General features: G+C 42.8%; 1 protein-coding gene across 4 annotated transcripts in view; it reads right to left on the reverse strand.

The window, feature by feature from the left end:
* The window catches only part of LOC109892910 (glutamate receptor 4), a 165,233-nt gene that overhangs the window by 22,860 nt on the left and 116,617 nt on the right, over nt 1–25,756 (reverse strand). For all 4 annotated transcript variants that reach the window (XM_020485781.2, XM_020485782.2, XM_020485790.2 and 1 more), the window contains exons 10-11: nt 15,976–16,182; nt 5,728–6,101 (exon numbers count right to left, since the gene is read on the reverse strand). In XM_020485781.2, the coding sequence (XP_020341370.1) occupies nt 5,728–6,101; nt 15,976–16,182 (581 nt within the window). The remainder of the gene's footprint in view (nt 1–5,727; nt 6,102–15,975; nt 16,183–25,756) is intronic.

Consider the following 25,756-nt stretch of genomic DNA (forward strand, 5'->3'; position numbering starts at 1 on the left):
AGTATGACCCTGGTTTAACATCCTTGTTACATGGATGTGCGTGAGCGTGTGGCGTGCGGCGTGCGTGCGTGTGACTCACCATACACATACTTTTCATTATTTGATGTCTGCATGAGTTGTGTGTTTGTGGACAGGTAATTAAGATTAAAGTATGTGATGTACAATATAAAATAATAGCAGAGCTACAGTTGAAGTCGGAAGTTTACATACACCTTAGCCAAATACATTTAAACTTAGTTTCACAATTCCTGACATTTAATCCTAGTAAAAATTCCCTGTTTTAGGTCATTTAGGAGCACCACTTTATTTTGAGAATGTGAAATGTCAGAATAATAGAGAATTATTTATTTCAGCTTTTATTTTTTTTCATCACATTCCCAGTGGGTCAGAAGTTTACATACACTCAATTAGTATTTGGTACCATTGCCTTTAAATTGTTTAACTTGGGTCAAACGTTTCAGGTAGCCTTCCACAAGCTTCCCACAATAAGTTGGGTGAATGTTGGCCCATTCCTCCTGACAGAGCTGATGTAACTGAGTCAGGTTTGTAGGCCTCCTTGCTCGCACACGCTTTTCTGTTCTGCCCACAAATGTTCTATAGGATTGAGGTCAGGGCTTTGTGATGGCCACTCCAATACCTTGACTTTGCTGTCCTTAAGCCATTTTGCCACAACTTTGGAAGTATGCTTGGGGTCATTGTCCATTTGGAAGACCCATTTTCGACCAAGCTTTAACTTCCTGACTGATGTCTTGAGATGTTGCTTCAATATATTTACATACATTTCCATTCCTCATGATGCCATCTATTTTGTGAAATGCACCAGTCCCTCCTGCAGCAAAGCACCCCCACAACATGATGCTGCCACCCCCGTGCTTCACGGTTGGGACGGTGTTCTTCGGCTTGCAAGCCTCCCCCTTTTACCTCCAAACATAACGATGGTCATTATGGCCAAACAGTTCTATTTTTGTTTCATCAGACCAGAGAAAATTTCTCCAAAAAGTACGATCTTTGTCCCCATGTGCAGTTGCTATCCATAGTATGGCTTTTTTTATGGCAGTTTTGGAGAAGTGGCTTCTTCCTTGCTGAGTGGCCGCTTATGTTGACAAAGGACTTGTTTTACTGTGGATATACATGCTTTTGTATCTGTTTCCTCCAGCATCTTCACAAGGTCTTTTGCTGTTGTTCTAGGATTGATTTGCACTTTTTGCTCCAAAGTACATTCATCTCTGAGACAGAACGCGTCTCCTTCGTGAGTGGTATGACGGCTGCGTGGTCCCATGGTTTTATACTTGTGTACCTATTGTTTGTACAGTTGAACGTGGTACCTTCAGGCGTTTGGAAATTGCTCTCAAGTATGAACCAGACTTGTGGAGGTCTACAATTCTTTGGGGCTGATTTCTTTTGATTTTCCCATGATGTCAAGCAAAGAGGCACTGAGTTTGAAGGTAGGCCTTGAAATACATCCACAGGTACTCAAATGATGTCAATTAGCCTATCGGAAGCTTCTAAAGCCATGACATCATTTTCTGGAATTTTCCAAGCTGTTTAAAGGCACAGTCAACTTAGTGTATTTAAACTTCTGACCCGCTGGAATTGTGATACAGTGAATTATAAGTGAAATAATCTATCTGTAAACAATTGTTGGAAAAATTACTTGTGTCATGCACAAAGTAGACGTCCTAACCGACAGAGAGAGAAGACAGGGAGATTGTCAGCACCTTGTGTATAGGTGGCAGGGAAGTCAGGTGCAGGAGAGTCAAAATGGAGTGTAAATGGAGTCTTTTAATAAATGTCCACGGAACATGCTCCATAACACTAAAAGTACAGACATGAACAAACATGGGTACGAGGACCCGTCGCGCACCAACACAACAAATAAACAACACTGACAATAAAACAATCTCTGACAAAGACATGAGGGAAAACAGAGGGTTAAATACACAACAGGTAATGAATGGGATTGAAAACAGGTGTGTGGGAAAACAAGACAAAACCAATGGAAAATGAAAAATGGATCAATGATGGCTAGAAGACCGGTGACGTCGAACGCCGAGCACCGCCCAAACAGGGAGAGGCAACGACTTCGGCAGAAGTCGTGACAGAGATATAGAGATTGATACAGAGACAGGGAGAGAAAGAGAGAGAGGAGAGCCACAGTGAGGTTGACCTTGAGAGGAGCCTAAATAAATGAAGATGTGTTGTCTGCTCCCAGCATGATACACCCCCAGGCTAGCCCCTAGTGCTTTAGTTAGTCATGCTATCCCTCTCTCCCGCTCTCTTCCGTCCTTCTCTCTCTCCCTCCCTGTCCTCTCCATTGCAGCCCTGATTAAGAATTTATTTCCTGAAATCAATTTGACCCTACAGAGCCTGTAAAAATTCAGCCTCACTTCTCTCATATTCTCGCTCAAGTGATGCAGTCTGGCAAATATGATTTTCATATGCATGGTAGGGCAGACTGAAGCAATCAGCACTGACCAAACATGCCAAACCAATCGCACCTGTTAAATTCGACTAGACTAGAGGAAGGCGGCCTTCAAGAACAGACCAAACCAATCGCACCCCATCCAATCAGGCCAACCGGTGAGCACAGTGTAGACCAATCACACCCAGATCAAACTGTCCGTGGATATTTCTGGGGATGATCGGATAGCGTGTTAACCAACACGAGTCAAGGTGTACCCAGGTTGTTATTGTCAATATAATTTGTTCTTACCTGGCTGAAAAAAGGTTTAAACATAGAAAGTAGCCAGAAGTTATAAACATACACAGAAAATGACAGAAAGTACTATCCTTGCTGGTCTAACAAAATCGTTGACATACTGCCTTCAGCATCCACAAAGATTTCTGAATATTATTATGGTATTGTGCATATCTTAATAGTGTAAATAATTAAGTGTCTGTCTGTCTCCTGAGTCTATAACAGCGTGGTGCGTCGCAAATGGCATTGGACTCAGGTCAAAGGTAGTGCAATATATAGGGAATAGGCAGCCATTTGGGATGCAGCCTGCATCTTTAGTTACTCTAAACTGGGATTTGTTCTCAATTAGGGAGATCCCATGTCACCACTTCACCCACAAACACTCCCCTCTCTGTTGCCACGGAGACCCGGCATTACCATCGGAGACGAGCACACAGGGATATGAATTACTGCATTAATTATTATGGGGTGCCTTGGGGAGACGTGTGTGTGTGTGAGAGTGTCTGTATGTGTGTGAGAGAAGCGGAATTAACATTCATTAAGGTAAAAGGGAACTTCAGTAGCGAATAACCTTTAGACCTGTCAATCATCTCACCACTGGGTCATCGTCTCTGATTGGACTGTGTATGTTATCAGTGTGAGATGGATTCCTGTATGTGCCTTACACGTACGCCAGCTTCCTTTCCTTATCATCACTACAGATGAGTGGTGTGGCATAGCCTCAAACCCATCACTAAAACAGTGCCCTTGTCATTCCCTCATTTCCTCCACACTCCCAAAGTCACCTAATCCCTCGGTGGAGGGGATTTACATGTCCCCTTGTCAAGGTAAACTTTAGTCAACCCCTCCAGAGTGAACAAGGGCTCTTTTGGTGACAGATTGGGACAGGGCCCGTGAGATTACTTTAACTGCATCTGTGACAGATGTGGGACAGACAGGCACAGTAGGCAGGCCACACTGTGGAGAGACAAAAGGACAATGTAGACAAAATGTATCAATTCTAAATGTTTCAATACTAAATAATAAATGCTGACTAAATTACTAAACAGTAGCAGGTCATAAAATTCCAGAAAAACATCCCAAAATTCCCAGGTTTTCCAGAAATTCCCAGTTGGAGGAATCCCAGTTGGATGATACTTTTCTTGCGTATTCCCTCTTGATTGCGAGAATCCCGAACTGGGATTACTGGAAAACCTGAGGATTTTGGGAAAGTTTATGGAATTATATACAGTATTTGGTGGATGAGGATCCCTTCTCAAGTGGACTACTTAAAATGAAGTGGACTTAAGTCAAAATCATAGGCCCACTATAGCTCCCTCAAGGTAGAGGTGCTATAGGATGTTTTAGGATGCTACGTAACGGGCACTATAATTTTGACGGTGCTCTCTTCTAATGTACCTTAGTGTTCTCCATCTTGTGTATGCCTCTGCTCTGGTCCTGTGTAGGAGGGCTGAAAAATACAGGCTGGTTTTGGTCCCTCCTCTCAGTCTTATTCCATTCTTAATCTTAAAGACTATGATCTACAGTATATAGGAACCTTAGCGGTGCTAAGAGATATATAGGAACCATTAAAGACTAGAAGAGCTGAAACTAAAACTCAGCTATATGATGTGACCACGAGCAGCAGTATGAACCAATGATAATGCAGGGGAGATCAACCTTTTGCTTTCGGCTGTCTTTGTGTGTTTTGCGGAAGTCCCCACAACTGATAATGTAATGCTAACTTCATATCGCTGAGTCTACCTTTAAAATAACTCCTGGGATCATAAAGCAGGCTTAGGACCTATTTGACACATGTCAAATACATACCTCAAGTACTTTCAAATACTTTGAGCTGTGCTTGTTTTAGTTTTCCTGGTATCACAGAGCAAATAGTCCTAAAAGTGCAAACTTCAAACTAGACAAAGCACACTTCAAATGCATTTAAGTATTTGACACAGGATATTATGTAGGCTATTTGACCCAGGTCTGTCATGAAATTACTATAAAAAGAACTACACAAACCATAAAGATCCTTATCACGACTACAGGACAGCAAGCAGATGCTGAGTGGGCAGAAAAGTATGTCACAGACAGGAAGCTTGACCCGGAAGCAAATGACACCCAGCACTGAATGGTTACGGAATAGTTTTTTTGTGGTTCATGATTGTACGAGAGGTAGCTAATAGTAAGTAATGAATGATATACCCTTTGACTTCTCGTGCCTGTTGAACGCAGAAATACAGTGTATGAAACATAGCACAGATACACACCAGACACATCAAAGACAATGGGACAGCAGTGCAATTTCCCTCTAAAGCAGATGATAAATGCTGAAACAGACAGATCACACACACACAGTAAAGCATAGCAGTGACAGTGACTACAAACGAAAAGCCGAGATAAGACATACTTATTACAAATCTACAGGCCAATGACATTTAGTTATTTTCACTTATGTGACATAAAGCGGCGATTTTGGTGTGAATATCCATGAAGAAAACTAGGGTGCAAATTGCAATTGTACAGAGTGGAGTAACTATGTTTGTTCTGCAACAGACAGTGAAGAGACTAATAGTTAGCCAGCGAATGAAACCTGTATCCTGTATGATTCATAGCATCCCGAGGCAGTTATCAATGTCAACAAGCCTTTAACACTTAACCCAATAAAGAAAAGGACATTGAGGGAACATTTGGATGTAACACAGTATTATGTGTGTAATGTATGTGTGTGTGTTTGTCTCTCACCTAAGGAATGTTTGGGTGTAATGTATGTGTGTGTGTGTTTGTCTCTCACCTAAGGAATGTTTGGGTGTAATGTATGTGTGTGTGTGTGTTTGTCTCTCACCTAAGGAATGTTTGGGTGTAATGTAATAGGATGTATTTCATGTAGTAGTAGTAGTAGTAATATTTATCTCCCAGCTGGGGGATGTTTCGGTATAATGTATCAGAATATATTGCTGTAGTAGTAAGTGTGTATTGTAGTAGTATGCATGTCCTGTAGTAGTAGTATATCATGCAGTCTAAGTAGTAATGCATCTATCTCTCACCTGGGGGAGATGTCACAGCCCTGCTGCATGAAGGCGCCCAGGGAGAACCAGAGGGAGTTGAAGATGCCAAACTCGTTGGGGGGCTGGTCGCTGGGCGGACCGTCGGTGCCCTCCTCGGGCTCCTCGGTGTGCCACTCATACGGGCTGAAGCGGCTGACCAGGAAGAGCACCACGCTCACGCCGATGTAGGCAAACACAATGCACATCCAGATCTCGTAGGCCAGCGGGTCCAGGAAGGAGAACACCCCAGGTTTGGACTTCTGGGGCTTCTTGATCATGATGGAGATGCCCAGTGACATGAAGGGCTTGGAAAAGTCGATCACCTCCTCCCGGACCAGCGTGATTGTCAATGGGGCCACAGCGATTTCCGCTTTCTGTTAATGGGTGGGGGAAGAGAAGGGGGAAAGGGTTAGCGTTGGGACTGGAGAGTCATCTAAGCTGCTAATGAAACTGCTGCCAAAAATGGTAGACAACAGTAGAAACAACTATGGGTTACGACAAGGTTCCCCAACTAGTGCCCCGAATTTGGCCCGTGGGTTATTTTATTTGGCCGCCTAAGTTTTCTGATCCAATTTGTATTTTCTGGAAGCCTCAGCGTTGCACCTGGGGGTCCTGGTGGTATACTCAGCAAGATTTCTCAATTCCATTAACTTCTGCCGGTCGACGGTGCCACTGTGCTCCTTAGCCTGCACCGCCTGAGCTGCAGCTCGGTAGATCCTCTCATACACGGTTGCAGTGAAGCTGTCATTGGAATGAGCGAGTTTAGGGGCAGAGGAAGAGGAGCTTGAAGGGCTGATGAGCTCAGCCAGGGAAGGCTCCACAGGGGGTGGGCTGAACCATCCCGATGACTCCATGCCATGCATATCATGTGGGGGTAAGTGGCCCCTCCCAGGAAAACTCCAAAGCACCACACAGTCTTGGAAGGCTGGTACATGTTGTGGGACGGATGTGGAATTACCCTGAGAGGTGATTCCATCCATCCTAATCTTCTTGCAAGGCAAAGGAGGAATAGGACACTCAAAATCCAGTTTGGTGGCAGCACGTCTGATTGCCTCGAAGAAGGGGAGGTCAGCCATAGTCTCCTGCCAAACTTCCTCAGTTTTGCTGGCCTGCACAAGCTGAGCAGAGGAGAATAAAGCTTCCTCAGGGGTGTAATCCATCTCCTGGTCAAAGGGGGTGCTGCCTGATGCGGCAAGAGACATGCCATCGTTCTCACTTCTGGATCCATCTGAAAGGATGGGCAACCTATGAATTTGCTGGGAGCTCGAGTGGAGGGGAAGACTGGTAGAGCTTATCCCTCCTGTGGAACTTTGTTATCAACAGTCATCCTTGAACAAGAGTGAGTCCTGGCCAATACTTTGCTCTACGTTTAATGACGCCGGGTCCCAATTTAGCACAATGCACACACCTAGCGGGGTCAACGAGAGCTGCCTATGCATGGTCGATGCCGAGGCATGTAGCACAGAGCTGATGGGAATCAGGCCGGGACATGCCGTTGCAGCAATTGCCAGGGCAAGCCTTGTTTGGCTTGCGCCGCTTTCTCTCCCCCTTGGTTGGTACACTCGAGGATATCGTTTCGAATGGATGGACGGAAACAGATGGAATTACCGGGGAGGAGGCTAGCAAGCTCACTACTCGACACACTACTATTCGATGGGGAAGTCGGACGAGAAATGGAAGTAACGGGAGACTATCAGGGTAACGATAGCTGGAAGTCAGATAAGCAGAAGCAGTCTAAATACTTTCAGAAACAGTACCACTCGGGTTTAGTCACGTAGACCGAGCGGGGGTTAGCCCAAAGGCTTCTAGTTTAAAACCACATGCAGCGCTGGTAGCCAACTAGTGAGCTAAGAGACCATAAAGCTAGCTAACTCTGAACGATGGAGACCGACGAAGAGCTAGAAAATCAGGAGTAGAAGTGGTTAAAACTACACTGTAAAACAAATGTAGTTGTTTCAACTAAATATTATGAAGTAACTTTTCAATCAAAGTTTTACCAGAATGTAACATTTTTTGTTGGCCCAACCTTAGCTCCAACATAAGAAAACATAGGCAAAAATTCAGACCACTTAAAATGGTGTTATTTAAACAGAGTAATATGCCCAACAAACACTAGACAATTATGCAGAAAAACATACAATTGCTTAAGTAAGTAAATCAAATCAATGATGAGAGAATAGTCAGAATAAAAGATCAATGATACAGGCATGGTGGCATAGCAGGAAGATCGGAATGTGGTTGAAGAGGTTCAAATCCCAGGTAAGGACAAGTTGAATAATAATGACAGTATACAGTGCATTCGGAAAGTATTCAGACCCCTTGACTTTTCCCACATTTTGTTATGTTACAGCCTTATTCTAAAATGGATTAAATGAAACATGTTCCTCATCAATTTACACAATATACCCCATAATGACAAAGCAAAAACAGGTTTTTAGAAATCTTTGCAAATGTATAAAAAAACAACAACATAAATACCTTATTTACACAAGTATTCAGACACTTAGCCATGAGACTCAAAATTGAGCTCAGGTGCATCCTGTTTCCATTGATCATCCTTGAGATGTTTCTACAACTTGATTGGAGTCCACTTGTGGTAAATTCAATTGATTGGACATGATTTGGAAATGTACACACGTGTCTATATAAGGTTCAACTGTTGACAGTGAATGTCAGAGCAAAAATCAAACCATGAGGTCGAAGGAATTGTCCGTAGAGCTCCGAGACATAATTGTGGTCAAGGCACAGATCTGGGGAAGGGTACCAAAAAAATTATGCAGCATTGAAGGACCCCAATATTTCCTCCATATTTCTTAAATGGAAGAAGTTTGGAACCCCCAAGACTCTTTCTAGAGCTGGCTGCCCGGCCAAACGGAGCAATCAGGGGAGAAGAGCCTTGGTCAGGGAGGTGACCAAGATCCCGATGGTCACTCTGACAGAGCTCCAGAGTTCCTCCGTGGAGATGGGAAAACCTTTCAGAAGGACAACCATCTCTGCAGCACTCCACCAATCAGGCCTTTATGATAGAGTGGCCAGATGGAAGCCACTTCTCATTAAAAGGCACATGACAGCCCGCTTGGAGTTTGCCAAAAGGCACCTAAAGGACTCTCAGACCATTGATTTATTTGATTTATTTTTATTTAACCTTTATTTAACCTACATCACAACAAGAGAGACAACACTACATAAAGAGAGACCTAAGACAACAACATAGCATGGTAGCAACACAACATGACAACAACATGACAAACACGATTCTCTGGTCTGATGAAACCAAGATTGAACTCTTTGGCCCAAATTCCAAGGATGACGTCTGGAGGAAACCTGGCACCATCCCTATGGTGAAGCATGGTGGTGGCAGCATCATGCTGTGGGGATGTTTTTCAGTGGCAGGGACTGGGAGACTAGTCAGGATTGAGGAAAAGATGAACGGAGCAAAGTACAGAGTTCCTTGATTAAAAACCTGCTCCAGATCGCTCAGCACCTCAGACTGGGGCGAAGGTTCACCTTCCAACAGGACAACGACTCTAACCACACAGCCAAGACCAAGCAGGAGTGGTTTTGGGACAAGTCTGTGAATGTCCTTGAGTGGTCCACCCAGAGCCTGGACTTGAACCTGGAGAGACCTGAAAATAACTGTGCAGCAACGCTCCCCATCCAACATGACAGAGTTTGAGAGGATCTGCAAAGAAGAATGGGAGAAACTTCCCAAATACAGGTGTGCCGAGGTTGTAGCATCATACCCAGGAAGACTCAATGCTGTAATCGCTGCCAAAGCTGCTTCATCAAAGTACTGAGGAAAAGATCTGAATACTTATGTAGATATAATATATCTCTTTTTAAAATGTGTAATACATTGGCAAAAATGTCTAAAAACCTGTTTTTGCTTTGTCATTAATGGGGTGTTGTGTGTTGATTGATGAGGGAAAAATGACTTTCATCCATTTTAGAATAAGGCTGTAGCGTTTAAAAAATCTGGAAAAAGTCAAGGGGTCTGAATACTTTCTGAATGCACTGTAACTGAACATTTACAATGTAGTTATGTATGTCATCGTGTGTCAAATATGTACATAGAAAATGTTATATGTTCAAAGCGCTGTGAGTGGGTGTGTAACTAGTTCCAGAGCCTTTTTTAGGTAAAATGCCCAAAATAATAATTTCTAGTTAAACATATGAGACAAGTTGAGCAAACACATCATTTTAAGTTGACAGAATTTTTGCTTACGTTTTCTCATGCTGGAGCTAAGTTTGAGCCAAATAAAAATGTTATGTTCAGGTTACACTTTGACCGAAAAGTTGAATAAACAAAAAAAGGCTGTGGAACCCGTTACTTAATAATAGTTAGTGGATGCGAGCTTCGACTGAAAGCCATTGGGGTGTACGGAAGAGTGGGGTGACATGAGTGAACTTGGGAAGGTTGAACACCAGAGTCTGCAGCATTCTGGATAAGTTGCAGAGGTTTGATGGCACAAGCGGGGAGCCCATCCAACAGAGAGTTGCAGTAGTTCAGACAGGATATGACGAGTTGGACCTGAGGTCACTTCCTGTGTGAGGAAAAGTTGTACTCTACAGATGTTGTAGAGCATGAACCTGCAGGAGTGAGTCACTGCTTTGATGTTTGCAAAGAACAACAGGGTCACGTTGCCCAGGGTCACGCCAAGGTTTTTTGCACTCTGGGAGGGGAACACTGTGGAGTTTCCGACCATGATGGAGAGGTCTTGGAGCAGGCAGCCCTTCCTGGGATAAAGAGCAGCTCTGTCTTGTCGAGTTTTAGCTTGAAGGGGTGGGCCAACATTCAAACTGAAATATCTGCCAGGCATGCAGAGATGTGTGTCGCCACCTGGGTGTCAGAAGGGGTGAATGAGAGTGTCATCCACACAGCAATGATAGAAGAGCTCATGAGAGGATATGATGGCGCCAAGTGACTTGGTTTATAGAGAGGAGAAGGCCTAGAACCGAGCGATGGATGACACCAGTAGTGAGAGCATGTGGTGCAGACACAGATCCACTCCACACCACCTGGTAGGAGCGACCTGCAATCCAGGAGTGTGCAGAGCCTGAGACGTCCAGCCCTGAGAGGATGAAGAGGAGGATCTGATGATTCACGGTGTCGAAGGCAGCGGATAGATCTAGGAGGATGAGGAGGAGTCAGCTTTGGCAGAGCGGAGAGCCTCTGTGATACAGAGAAGAGCAGTCTCAGTTGAGTGATCCATCTTGGTTAGGTTCAAGAAAATCGCTCTGAGAAAGATAACAAGAGAGTCGGTCAGCTACAGTTCGTCAGAGCCAAAGAAGACAGGGGCTTATGTATCAAGCGTCTCAGAGCCGGAGTGCTGATCTAGGATCAGGTTCCTTCTGTCTGTGTAATCTTAATCATTGTGATCTAAAAGGCAATATGTACCCGAAAACAGCACTCCTATATTAAGAACTGTTTTCCTAGTCGACCCCGTCTATCAAATTTGGCTATCCTTCTATCTGTCACAATCACTAAGCATGTCAATCACAAGCCGAACAACAACAACAATCACGCGTCTTCTCCCCCCATCCAGCTATTTTTTATTTAATTTCGCTACTTTTTCTGATGAAAGACATCTTACAATGATCAAGTTTGGAATAGAAAAAGATAGAGAGTCGCTCTAATCCTAGTGGCTTAATTCAAAAGGCTGCAGATCGGGAGAAGGGGATGAAATAACTCGGTTGGAGAAAAATGCTAACAACAAAAGAAATGGAACATCCTGCGAGAGCAAATCCACAAACCAGATTATTGTTAGTGATTTAGCAACACTTCTGACCTTGCCTGCCTGGGCATCGGCTGTCGGGAATTCGGGAATCATCAACAAAAAATGAATTCAAGTTTTATATATTACAACAAGCCGACACATTGCATGGAGGGAACGAGGGAGAAAGAAAAAAACAGAGATACAATTTCCTTCCTCTTCAGCATAAATGTACTAAAATAACAGGTCGGCTTGCATTGAGGATGCATTAAAATACATGACAGGGCTGACATGGGGGGAGACCTTTTGCGGTGACACAGGCTTTGAAAGTGAATGGTCACCAGGCAAGGTCTTAGAGACAGTAAAGTGCTGACGGGCTAAGCTCTGGGCTCATAGCTTCCCTCTGCACCGTAAGAGCTCTGCAAGCTCCTTAAGCCTGTATGTGTGCGCGCACACACACAAACACGCACAGCACTCACCTCTGTCACCATGAAGTGCTTTGAGAGGCTAGTCAAGGACCATATCACCTCCACCATATCACCTAGGAACCCATTACAATTTGCAAACGAATACACTGCACACTGCCTTATCTCACCTGGACAAGAGGAATACGTATGTGAGAATGCTGTTCATCGACTACAGCTCTGCTTCCAAACACCATAGTGCCCTCCAAGTATGTCACTATGCTCAGGGCCCTGGATCTGAACCCCTCCCTGTGCAATTGTGTCCTAGACTTCCTGACGGGCTGACCCCAGGTGGTGAGGCTAGGCAACAACACCTCCGCCACACTGATCTTTAACACGGGGGTGTGTACTCAGCCCCCTCCAGTACTCCCTGTTAACCCATGACTGTGTGGCTACTCATGACTCCTACTCAATCATCAAGTTTGCTGAGGACATGACAGTGGTAGGCCTGATTACCAACAATGAAGAGACAGCTTACAGGGAGGAGGTTAGAGACCTGCCAGTGGTACCAGGAAAATAACCTCTCCCTCAATGGAAAAAAAAGGAGCTGATCGTGAACTACAGGAGACAGAGGGAGCATGCCCCCATCTACATGAATGGGGCCGGAGTGGAGAGGGTCAAAAGCTTCAAGTTCCTTGACCTGAAATGGTCCCACCACACCGACACCGTTGTGAAGAAGGCGCAACAGCGCCTCTACAACCTCAGGCGGCTGAATAAATTCAGCACAGCCACTAAGACCCTCATGAAAATCTACAGATGCACCATTGAGAGCATTCTCTCGGGCTACATCACCACCTGGTACGGCAACTGCACCACCCTCAACTGAATGGCTCTCGCGGTCAGCCCATCCAGGATATTTACAGCACATTTGCAACACACGCACATACTGTATATAAACACTTGCAAACATGATGATGGCCCATGTTGACTTCAATGCTTCCCACAGTTGTTTCAAGTTGGCTGGAAGTCCTTTGTGTGGTGGACCATTCTTAATAAACACAGGAAACTGTTGAGCGTTGCAGTTCATGACACACTCAAACCGGTGCGCCTGGCACCTACTACCATACTTTGTTCAAAGGCACTTTTATCTTTTGTCCTGCCCATTCACCCGCGGAATGGCACACATACACAATCCTGGTATTAATTATCTCAAGATTAAAAAATCCTTCTTTAACCTGTCTCCTTCCCTTCATCTATACTGATTGAAGTGGTTTTAACAGGTGACTTCCATACGGGATCATAGCTTCCACCTGGATTCACCTGGTCAGTCTGTCATGGAAATGTTTTGTACATTCAGAACACATTAAACATGGGACCGTTTCTTGTATACTGTTTTTCACATGGTGTATTAATTTACTGTGTTCTTCACATAGCTCATTGTAATATATCTACTGATGTACATATCATTCTTAGTTGACCTTTTTGGTGTATCTACACATATTGAATTTGGGTTAATGATACAGTGTTATTGTGGTTGTTAACTGGATTCGTTCTGAAATTTGTGATTTCTTGGTTCTAGTCTTTTATTATTATTTGTGTACTTGTTCGTACACAAATGGTCCTTCAAGATAATGCAATACGACTCAGAGAAATCCAGGAACGAGTGATACAAGACATCACACACTTCCAGGGAATCGACAGTGTGAGCATTTCCACAATTGACCGTGTACCCGTTGCATTTCGCTGCACCTGCTATAAAATCTTCTAAACTAAACACACACACACACACACACACACACACACACACACACACACACACACACACACACACACACACACACACACACACACACACACACACACACACACACACACACACACACACACACACACACACACACACACACACACACAGGCACCCTACACCCTACACCTGTACATTAACCCTGTTATCTCTCAGAAACACACAAGGTAGCTAAGCACCAGTAAGACCCCTTAACCCCTTTTAGCACACACAATTTAACCCTCTCACCTCTTACAATTAAAACATCACACACAAAACACTCTTTGACCCCTATCTATCGCACTTGACACATTACACTGGTCCCAGCTCTAGCCCCTAGCACCAGGAACTTGTAAGAGTCTATATGAGCACCAGGATTGCTCAATTCCGGTAACTTTACCAGAATTCCCAATTTTTTCAGAAGTCCCGGTTGCAAGATTTTCAGGAATCAAAAGGGAATCCAACCCGGTTTTGTGATTTTTGGAAAAGTTTACCAGAAAAGTCCACCCTAATAGGCATCCCCCATGCCAAGTTTTAGTTTGGTCAAGATCTACAGTACCAGTCAAAAGTTTGGACACACCTACTCATTCAAGGGTTTTTCTTTATTTGTACTATTTTCTACATTGTAGACTAATAGTGAAGACATCAAAACTATGAAATAACACATATGGAATCTTTTTTTCATTTTTTTCATTTTTATTTGAGATTCTTCAAAGTAGACACTCTTTGCCTTGATGACAGTTTTGCGCACTCTTGGCATTCTCTCAACCAGGTTCATGAGGTAATCACCTGAAATACATTTGAATTAAACAGGTGTGCCTTGTTAAAAGTTCATTTGTGGAATTTCTTTCCTTCTTAATGCATATGAGCCAATCAGTTGTGTTGTGACAAGGTAGGGGTGGTATACAGAAGATAGCCCTATTTGGTAAAGTTTTATTTGGCAAGAACAGCTAAAATAAGCAAAGAGAAATGACAGTCCATCATTACTTTTAATACATGAAGGTCAGCCAATCTGGAAATTTCAAGAACGTTGAAAGTTTCTTCAAGTGCAGTCGCAAAAACTATTAAAGCGCAATGATGAAACTGGCTCTCATGAGGACCGCCACAGGAAATGAAGCCCCAGAGTTACCTCTGCTGCAGAGGATAAGTTCATTATAGTTACCAGCCTCAGAAAGTTCAGCCCAAATAAATGTTTCACAGAGTTGAAGTAGCAGACACATCTCAACATCAACTGTTCAGAGGAGAATGCGTGAATCAGGCCTTCGTGGTCGAATTGCTGCAAAGAAACCACTACTAAAGGACTCCAATAAGAATGAGAGACTTAGGCCAAGAAACACGAGCAATGGACATTAGACCGGTGGAAATGTGTCCTTTGGTCTGATGAGTCCAAATTTGAGATTTTCAGTTCCAGCTGCCGTGTCTTTGTGAGATGCAGAGTAGGTGAACGGATGATCTCAGCATGTGTGGTTCCCACCGTGAAGCATGGAGAAGTTGGTGTGATGGTGCTTTGCTGGTGACACTGATTTATTTAGAATTCAAAGCACACTTAACCAGCATGGCTACCACAGCATTCTGCAGCGATATGGCATCCCATCTGGTTTGCACTTAGTGAGACTATCATTTGTTTTTCAACAGGACAATGACCCAACACACCTCCAGGCTGTGTAAAGGCTATTTTACCAAGAAGGAGAGTGATGGAGTGCTGCATCAGATGACCTGGCCTCCACAATCACCAACCTCAGCCCAATTGAGATGGTTTGGGATGAGTTAGACCGCAGAGTGAATGAAAAGCAGCCAACAAGTGCTCAGAATATGTGGGAGCTCATTCAAGGCTGTTGGAAAAGCATTCCAGGTGAAGCTGGTTGAGAGAATGCCAAGAGTGTGCAAAGTTGTCATCAAGGCAATCGGAGGCTACTTTCAAGAAACTCAAATATAAAATATATTTTATTTGTTTAACATGTTTTGGTTACTACATGATTCCATATGTGTCATTTCATCGTTTTGATGTCTTCACTATTATTCTGCAATGTAGAAAATATTTAAAAAATAAGAACAACCCTGGAAAGAGTAGGTGTGTCAAAACCTTTGACTGGTACTGTAGCTTTTGAAGTAGTCTGGGTAACTTAAACAGATTTTAAGCCGTCTTTGTTTTCTGACAAACCCTGCATGTTTACGGTAACTGATTCTGCTACTTTCAGATAACTAAATAGATGTACAAATGGATGTCAAGTGGGAGTGAAACCCAACAAAAAAAAGAGGCTCAACAAAATCAAGGTGTGCACGCACCCACCCACCCACCCACACACACACACCCACACCCCTTTCCCCTGTCCCCTGTCCCTCTTACCCCGTACACCAGCTCCCCGACCATTCCATTCCAAATCTTGGTCTCCGGGTCCCGGGCGCCGTACTTTCCGTCAGGAACGATAGCGATCTTATACTTGATGCCGATGTGTTTGGCTATCTCCGAGGCCAGGTCCACGCAGTAGCCTTCATACTGGTCGTTGCCCTCGTACAGCTCCCAGTTCTTCTTCAACATGACATAGGGACCCTCCTACAAAGTGACACAGGGACCACAGGGTCAAACTGGCAAACAGGTCCGCCACTTACAGACAGTCACTTACCCAGCAAGCATAACTGGTTCAAATCAGGTCATAATGAGTGACGTTATAATGACGTCAATTCAACCAGTTTAAAGAAATTGGTTGAATTATAAGGTCACTCATTATGACCTGTTGATGACATCATTTCAACCAGTTTTGCCTGCTGGATTATCATTGTTCTTTCACTCAAAAACAGACATATAGCAGACAAGTGTGCACACACACATACATAGATATGGAAGATAAAAAAGCCATTGAACACTACACTGGCTATTATTTAAAATGTTACTGTGTGTGTAATACAATTAATACAAAACTTGACACTTGTATGTACGGGATACGCACGGAATATAACGTCCAACGAAAGGCAACAACAACAACAAGGCAACAACAACAACAAATAATAATAAAAGATAAGAACACGAAGATCAAGTAAATGGCGCAGTAGAATAGAATAAACATTTTAGCATAAGTATAATACAGGAGGCACAATGTATAGTCTAATATTTACACGTGTATTGGGGAAGGGGGGATGGGGTGCAGTGTTACAGTTTTTCTCAATTGCTAAAACACTAAAACCCATTGGCTGAACTGAAGTTCTCAGTTGCCTGGACTCATTTAGCTAATTATGCAGTCTGTTGTACTTTAAACCATTTCACATGGTAAAACACAATTTGCAGATCTCACTTAGACTTTTCAGCAAAACTCTAAACACATTCTCATTCTCAAAACACATTCTGCACTCTAATGCACATGTCATCCATACTGATAAACACAAGTGGCAACAATCAAATACAAATAGACAAGACATGTCATCAAAATGGATTTAACCTGTTTCAAATGATGCGACACAACCAATATACGCCAGTTCAGAGAGCAAACAGGTTGTTGAAGGTGGGAAGGAGAAAGTCTGAAAATGGATAGAAGAAACAATGTGAGAGGACGAGTGCGTATGCGAGGTGGGCCACGAGGAGGAAGAGGAGGAGGAGGGCAAGAAAGAGGAAGAGGAGGACGAAGAGGAAGACAAAGAGTGGAAATATCTGATGAAATTCAAGCAACAGTTATAGACCATGTGCTTGTCCATGGACTGACATTGAGGGAAGCAGGACTTAGAGTGCAACCCAATTTGAGCCGATTTTCTGTGTCCACCATAGTAAGGACATTCAGAGAAGAGAACAGGTACAGTATACTACTGTATTTTTGTAATTGCAAATTTACTGTACTACACTATATGCAGCTGTTTCAATAGACATTTGTAAAGTTAATCACTGTATGTATTGTACTGCATGACTATGTTTTGGAACTGCACAACTCCTTTTTGTAGATTTGCAAGGCTGCCATATGCAGGTAGAAGGACAGCTATATTCACTCGGGAGCAAGAGGCCGTTATAGTTGGCATGGTCCTTCAAGATAATGCAATACGACTCAGAGAAATCCAGGAACGAGTGATACAAGACATCACACACTTCCAGGGAATCGACAGTGTGAGCATTTCCACAATTGACCGTGTACCCTTTGAGTGCAACTCACCAAGGGTGAAAGAACTGCGAGCTCAGTATGTGCAAGTAAGTGTACATTCAGAAACATTTACTGTAATCCAGATTGTCTACAGTACTAACACATACTATGTGAATGACATTACTCTTCAGTACATACAATATATGTGAATCAGAAGCCGAATTGTACTCTACAGTATAGCACTGTCTCTGTACGACTTACAAAATCCTACATATAGTTTATTGTATTTCTACACAGACAATATTTGACTTGGAATCCTTGGACAGACCCCATGAGTTCATCTTTGTCGATGAAGCAGGCTTCAATCTAACAAAGAGGAGAAGGAGAGGCCGAAACATGATTGGACAGCGGGCCATTGTTGAAGTCCCTGGTCAACGAGGTGGCAATGTCACAATCTGTGCTGCTATCAGCAACCATGGTGTTCTACATCACCATGTTACACTCGGGCCATATAACACCCAGCACCTTCTAAGATTTATTGCCAATCTAAGAGATATTTTATTTGAGCAGCAGGTTCAAGAGCAGGGTCAAGAGCTAAATGAGAATCCCATTCCCACCTATGTAATAGTGTGGGACAATGTCAGTTTACACCGAGCTGCTCAGGTAAGGGAATGGTTTAACATCAATGGGCAGTTTATGAACTTGTACCACCCTCCATACTCGCCTTTCCTGAATCCGATTGAGGAGTTTTTCTCCTCTTGGAGATGGAAAGTGTATGATAGACAACCCTACACCAGAGTAAATCTGCTGCAAGCCATGGATTTAGCCTGTGGTGATATAGGTGAGGAATCATGTCAGGGCTGGATACGGCACACAAGAGGCTTTTTCCCCTGTTGCCTTAGGAGGGCCAATATTGCTGGTGATGTCGACTAAGTGCTCTGGCCTGACCCAGCCCAAAGACAAGAAGAAGCACATTGATCACGTTTACTCCTTTGATTTTTGTCCCCTTTAGTATTGTATACTGCAGTACAGTGCATTGTAGACTGTATACTGTACAATGGACAAATTGGATGGCCCTAAACATTGTGCTTTCCATTGATTAACAGTACTGACTGCTCAATAGATTTTGACTGGTTGCAGGTTCATATCAACAAAGAACAAGAATTACAGTATCACAGAGACAAAGGACAAGTTTGTGAGATGCAGGGTACAGTGCTGTAAAAATAGGGGTACAAGGAGGAGGAAGAACAAGAAACAAAATTGGGAAGAGCAAAGCAGAGTAGTAATTTCTGATCAATTTTGAGCTACTATGATAGAACTTGTTTTCGTTCATCAAAAGACAATGACGGAAAAATATGAATATTTTTTTAGATTCACTGAGAATTGTATGTTTTGAACAATATGTTTTCTATTTTTCGGTGTATTGTTTACTGACTGCTTGAGAGTGTATATAATTTTGATCACTTTGTTTATGATTTGAGAGCAGTGTTTGATTTTGAACACAGGTAAAACTGTTTTGAGGCGAATGAGTCAGAGGTTATGTAAATAGTGCTTGAAGATGAGGTTTTGTGTTGAATGTTTTCAGGAAATGGAGCAAGGTTTCAGAAATGGTGTTTTAGCAATTGAGAAAAACTGTAAACTGAGCCGTATAATAAGAGTCTGGTAGCAGCAGTTGTGATGCGTGTGTAGCATGAATGCATATGTGTGTGTGTGTGTGTGTGTGTGTGTGTGTGTGTGTGTGTGTGTTGTGTGTGTGTGTGGTAAGGTACGGTATGATAAAGAGAGAGAGAGAGACAGAGAACGAAAGAAAGAAAGAAAAAGAGAGGGAGTATAAGGGAGAGAAAGAAAGTGAGAACACAGAGGGTCAGAGATATAGACAGACAGAAAGAGAGAGGGACGTGTAGTGAGGATGAACGGTGTACATTCTCTTGCCTCCTGTACTCAATGTAAAAAATAACCTTCCATAAGGAACTGCTAAAGCTGCCCGTTCCTTTACTAAGGGCAGGAAATCAATCATCTGATTTGCTGATGACGAAAAAAATAATCTAGATAAAAAAACTCCCTCGGTTGACAGTTCATAGTTTCTTAAAAATTACGTCTTGGTGGAAGGTGGCCAAATGTATATTGAGAACAAGCAATATATTCTGGGGTTCTGCTCGACATCACACTGCCCCAGGGCATTTGAAGCAATAGTAAACCAAAAGCTGAGGCATTTTTCAAGACATTGGAGAGATACATTTACATTAAATGGTTTTCTTTTCACAGAAGCTTTTTTCAGGGCAAATATCAGAAAATAGTCATGGTGTCATGGTGCAAGAAAAAATGGTTACAGTAAAATATGTAGATAAAATACTATGTAACAGGAAAAAAAGGTAGAAAAATACATAAAGAAAGATGAAAGAACATTGAAAGAACACTAAAAAGAGAGTATTTTCAAGACTCTTCACGTCCAAGTTGATCATGGCTGACAAGCTGGCCAATACTCTCCCACACCACATCAGTGGATAATGAACACAAGTAGACATGGCGTTACACACGCACACACACACACACACACACACACACACACACACACACACACACACACACACACACACACACACACATTATTTTAGAGGGGCCAAGAGAGGTGAAGATAGAAGGGGGTTGAATTTCACATTTTTCAAACACCTGAAACAGCTTTTTCCTGCAATCTAGTGCTATAATCATTATGCCTAATTCTGTCAAAACATACAGTATGTCTATTTTTATGCATAGCTCTTTGCTCGTTCAAATGTAATTATGAGAGTGTCCTTCTGACTGTTGTAAATCACACATCTAAATATACTGCACTATGATGCTCCCCTGTCCTATGCCAGCAAGCATGAAGGTTCAGAGCATAGTCACTTTTATACCTCCTGAATCAACCCCGCTCTTTAAGTTAACCAGCGCAAACCCAAAGGAAGACGAGGTGGGCTCGACGGGGACGAAATCCACCCCCAGCCCACCTGAGGAGGTTGAGTTGGAACCACAACAAGAACTTTTGGTGATCAACATATCACCAGGGCCTCTAACGGATGCCCAAGGGTCAGTCCTGTGTAAAGGACTTTCTTTCTCCCCTTCTAATAGGATGGACCCCTTAGCATTGAAAGTTGACACTTTCAAATTTGTTTGACAAATACATTTAAATAATTTATTATTGTCTAACAGGCAACCATTGTGTAATGGCAATGGGGTGTTTAGACACTACAATGCATCTGGTATTTCTGATGTGAGAAAACAAACAACTTTCAAAAAGAAGTCGAGTTTTGTACGACCAATTCGAAAGTGTTTTACCACCCGAGAACAGGTAAAGAATACAACATCCAAAGCTTCATTAATTGTAGCACCACAAATGTCATATACACTACATGGCCAAAAGTATGAGTGGATTTGGCCATTTCAGCCACACCAGTTGCTGACAGGTGTATAAAATCGAGCACATAGCCATGCAATCTCCATAGACAAACATTGGTGGTAGAATGGTCCGTGCTGAAGAGCTCAGTGACTTTCAACGTGACACCGTCATAGGATGCCACCTTTCCATAAGTCAGTTGGTCAAATTTCTGCCCTGCTAGAGCTGCCCTGGTCAACAGCAAGTGCTGTTATTGTGAAGTGGAAACTTCTGAGAGCAACAATGGCTCATCCGCGAAGTGGTAGGCCACACAAAGTCACAGAACAGGACTGCCGAGTGCTGAAATGCGTAGTGCAAAATAATCGTCTGTCCTCGGTTGCAACACTCACTACCGAGTTCCAAAGTGCCTCTGGAAGCAAAGTCAGCACAATAACTGTTCCCGGGAGCTTCATGAAATGGGTTTTCATGGCCTAGCATCAGCACACAAGCCTAAGATCACCAGTCAGCTGGGGTGGTGTAAAGCCATCTTTGTTTGGCGGATGCCAGGAGAACGCTACCTGCCCCAATGCATACTGCCAACTGTAATTTTGGTGGAGGAGGAATAATGGTCTGGGGCTGAGCCTCTTAGTTCCAGTGAATGGAAACCTTAACGATACAGCATACAATGACATTCTACACGTTTCTGTGCTTCCAACTTTGTGGGGAAGGCCCTTTCCTGTTTCAGCATGACACTGCCCCCATGCACAAAGCGAGATCCATACGGAAATGGTTTGTTGAGATCGGTGTGGGAGAACTCGACTGGCCTGCACAGAGCCCTGACCTCAACCCCATCAAACACCTTTGGGATGAATTGGAACGCCGACTGCAAGCCAGGCCTAAGGAGGCTGTTATAGAAGCAAAAGCGGGACCAACATCATATTAATGCCCATAATTTTGGAATGAGATGGTCGACCATTAGGTGTCCTCATACTTTTGGCCATGTAGTGTACATGCTCAAATCCATCTGTGGAGCTGCTTATATTGGTCAAACTAAACGAGCATTGAAACTTCGCATTGCAGAACACAAGGCTGCTATTCTAAATAAAAACACGGACTATGCTGTTGCTTGCCACTGCATTGAAGCCAATCATGGCTCACCTTCCTCCCTGCGCTTTGTAGCAATAGAACGATTCAAATTTCACCCAAATGAGATGATATTGTACGTAAACTCAAACAAAGAGAGGCATTTTGACAGTACTTCTTAGACACTGTGGTTCCAAAGGGGCTAAATTATGTCTTAATTTCGATATATAATGTTGCCTTGATTTTTGGGGTCTCCGGTTCACAGACACCCAAATATCACCTATGTATATTTTCACTTGGCCTATTGATTAAAAAGACACACTATTTATGTTTTTATTTTGTGCTATAATTTGCCATTTAGCTTGAAACATATTATTATTATCATTTTTGTGTCAGTGAGCCACTAGGCAATACATAGGAGCTAAGTGCAATGATCAGGTCACTCTGAGGAAAACGTCAGCTTGACAATGGATTAAAGTGAAAAATCAATCTCTGCCTTTTTTTTGTTGAGTGCTCCAACTCCTTTTTACCTCAAATTAGTCCGTTTGGAAGTTTTTCTTGGTAAGCCTGCATACTCACCGGACATGTCACCCATTGAGCATGGGATTATATTTTTAAAGAAAATAAATATGCTTCCTGCATCTCTCCTAAACTCTGGGAACAAAAATTAAAATAATGTGAGTCTTATTCAGTACACATAGTAAATGTTTGTTTTTCTAAAGCCTAGCAACCTTGCCAGCAGGCATGCCAGCTAATATGGTTAAATAAGCTACTCTAACTTGATCGATAGCCTGAAATGGCTTTGTGGCTCGTTATGAGGTTAGGAGATTGGGAATCTATCTAGCTGGCTAGCTAAAGCCAACAGTGGCAACCCACCATTCAGGGCATGTTTTGAGCCCCACCTGTTGCATGTTATTTTGGCATTAAAACGTGTAACATATCAGTCTGCAAACAATGTAAACAAAAACATTGAGTTAATAAAGCCACATCCAAACTTGGTCTCTTTTTTGCTTTCTGGGGTAATAAGGCAGCTCCAAAATGCAGGTGTTTCAGCCAGCTCAGTGCTTTTTGTGGTGGTGGGACAGCCAGCGGAAAATGCGGTGTGTAGGGGTTGGTAATGTTCTCTAGTTGTGCCGTGATTGGTTCAGTGTTCTGTCACTCATGGGGACACTACATCACAGCAAAATCTAAGGGTAGAGCTTGAAAATCCAATCCCCAGGGTGTCTGTAGTGACGCATCTAGGACTGAGATGCAGTGCCTTAGACCGCTTAGACCGCTTAGACAGAGGTCTAAGGCACCTCACCTCAGTGCTAGAGGTGTCAATACAGACACCCTGGTTTGAATCCAGGCTGTATCACAACCGGCTGTGATTGGGAGTCCCATAGGGCAGCGCACAATTGGCCCAGTGTAGGCCATCATTGTAAATAAGAATTTGTTCTTAACTGACTTGCCTAGTTAAATAAAAGGTTAAACAAATAAAATACGTGTCCATCCAAGAAGGCTCAAGGTCATTGGCCACAGATAAAATTATTTCAAATCACGTTATATATCTACAGTAGCTTTGATTGGACTGATACTTTCAAAATCTTAGCTAGCAGTCATCAAGTCGACAATCTACGGGCAAATTATTTTAAATTCTTGTCATATGTGACTTGTTTCAGGAAACTAGGTGTATGTCGTGGGACACTACTTCCCAGGAGAGCCATTTGAACATTAAAAATAGTTTTTGGGCAGAAATGCCTTCTCGAACATGTGAACTTTCATAACAAACTTGTATGCCATCTGTAAATACGAATAAAATGGTTAAATTACAAGTCTAGTTGGTTTATCCACAGAAAAAGACATTCCCGCTAGCCATGGTTGGCTGAGATAATGAGTGGGCTGGACATGCCGAGAGATGAGTTTGGATTGGTCTGCCAGCTGGTCAGTATGTCTTGGTAATCCCGTCTAACACTGCTTTTAAAAAAAAATGGGTGTGGCAGGAAACGTAGTGGTTAGAGTGTTGGGCCAGTAACTGAAAGGTTGTTAGGTCGAATCCCCGAGCTGACAAGGTAAAAATCTGTCATTCTTCCCCTGAACAAGGCAGTTAACCCACTGTTCCCAGGATGTAATTGTAAATAAGAATTTGTTCTTAACTGATAACAGTAATTAAATTGTTGCCAGCAGCACAGTTACAGTCACCAACTCTCTGGATAACATGAAAACAGCCTAACCAGCTCTGCTAGGGTGAGTAAAATGATCAGAGAGGGTTGTTTTCTCATTTGTGTCTGGAAGTAGCTAGCAAGTTAGCCAATGTTAGCCAGTTAGCTTGGGTGCTTGACTGCTGCTGTGAGGTCAGAACGTTCGTATCAACCCTACTCATCGGCCAGAGTTTCCAGAGTGCACTCTGAACGCTCAGAGAGCGAAACGCTCTGAATATACAACAATCTGACAGCACAGTTGCAGTCACCAACGCTCTGGATAACATAACAGCCTAATCAGCTCTGCTAGGGCGAGTCATGTTCAGTGAGCTGTTCTCTCATTTGTGCCTGGAAGCAGCTTGCAAGTTATCTTGGGTTCTTGACTTCTGTTGTTAGTACAGAACGCTCGGATCAACCATTAAAGAGATGGGTGGGGCTAAAGCTTAAGAGGGTGTGAATGATGCTGAATGGGTGTAGACAACGAAGGGCTCTCCAGTAATAGTACCAAAACATTCAAAGGCCATTTTCTCAAAAGTGAATTTACAAGTTTCAATGCGGAATTACTTTCCTATTGTTCCTCAACTGTAGTGCATGATATATCATTCCGTAGCTCGAAGTATCTACATTTAACTAATGTAAAAAACACAATTTCAAATTTTGACCGATTTGAGCCGGTAGGTCACATATGAAGAGAAATAATAGATGAAACGTATTGGTGCTCATCGGCCATTGGACATAAACATTACACAAGTTGGAAATCGCAAATTCAGCAATGAGTTGTTTGGGAGGAATCAGTGGCTAACTGCAAGCATTGCAATGCAATCACTAGCCTGCTATTCAGTGGAGTGGGTCCCAAGTCTGGATTTAAGGGTCTCATTTCCAAGCTTAAAAGGATAAACATTCAATATTGGCCATGCTGTCAATCCAGCATGACTTCTGTCGCGTTCAAAACTGGAATCTTGGAATTGGGAAATCTCTGACTTCAGTGAGTTCCTGTTCAAGTGAGCACAGCACAAGATGAGTCCAAAAATGTATTGTATGCTGCTGCAACATACCAGGGAGATATGTATGTATACTGTAGCTAAGAAAACAATACTAAGTGTATGTTTTGTAGTAAAATGTTAGTTGCCCATGTGCCTCACCCTAATAATGTGGTCCCTTTCCCCCTCATAACTTAGCCTACTGTTCTGACTTGGTGGTGCACATGTAGCCCATAGCCTGTTTTAGATAAATGTTATCATCAAATATTTTAAGAGCTTTCATTGTCTGCTTATATGCCCCCTTTATTTATCCTACGGTTCTGACTTGGTGTTTGTGAATTGTGTCGCTGGACATTTCAAATGTTCTGAATTCTGTATATATATATATATATTTATCTATATATATATATCTATATCTATATATATATATATATATATATATATATATATATATATATATATATATATATAT

The sequence above is a fragment of the Oncorhynchus kisutch genome, linkage group LG6 (genome assembly GCF_002021735.2).
Source record: "Oncorhynchus kisutch isolate 150728-3 linkage group LG6, Okis_V2, whole genome shotgun sequence".
In the NCBI taxonomy this organism is placed as follows: Eukaryota; Metazoa; Chordata; class Actinopteri; order Salmoniformes; family Salmonidae; genus Oncorhynchus; species Oncorhynchus kisutch.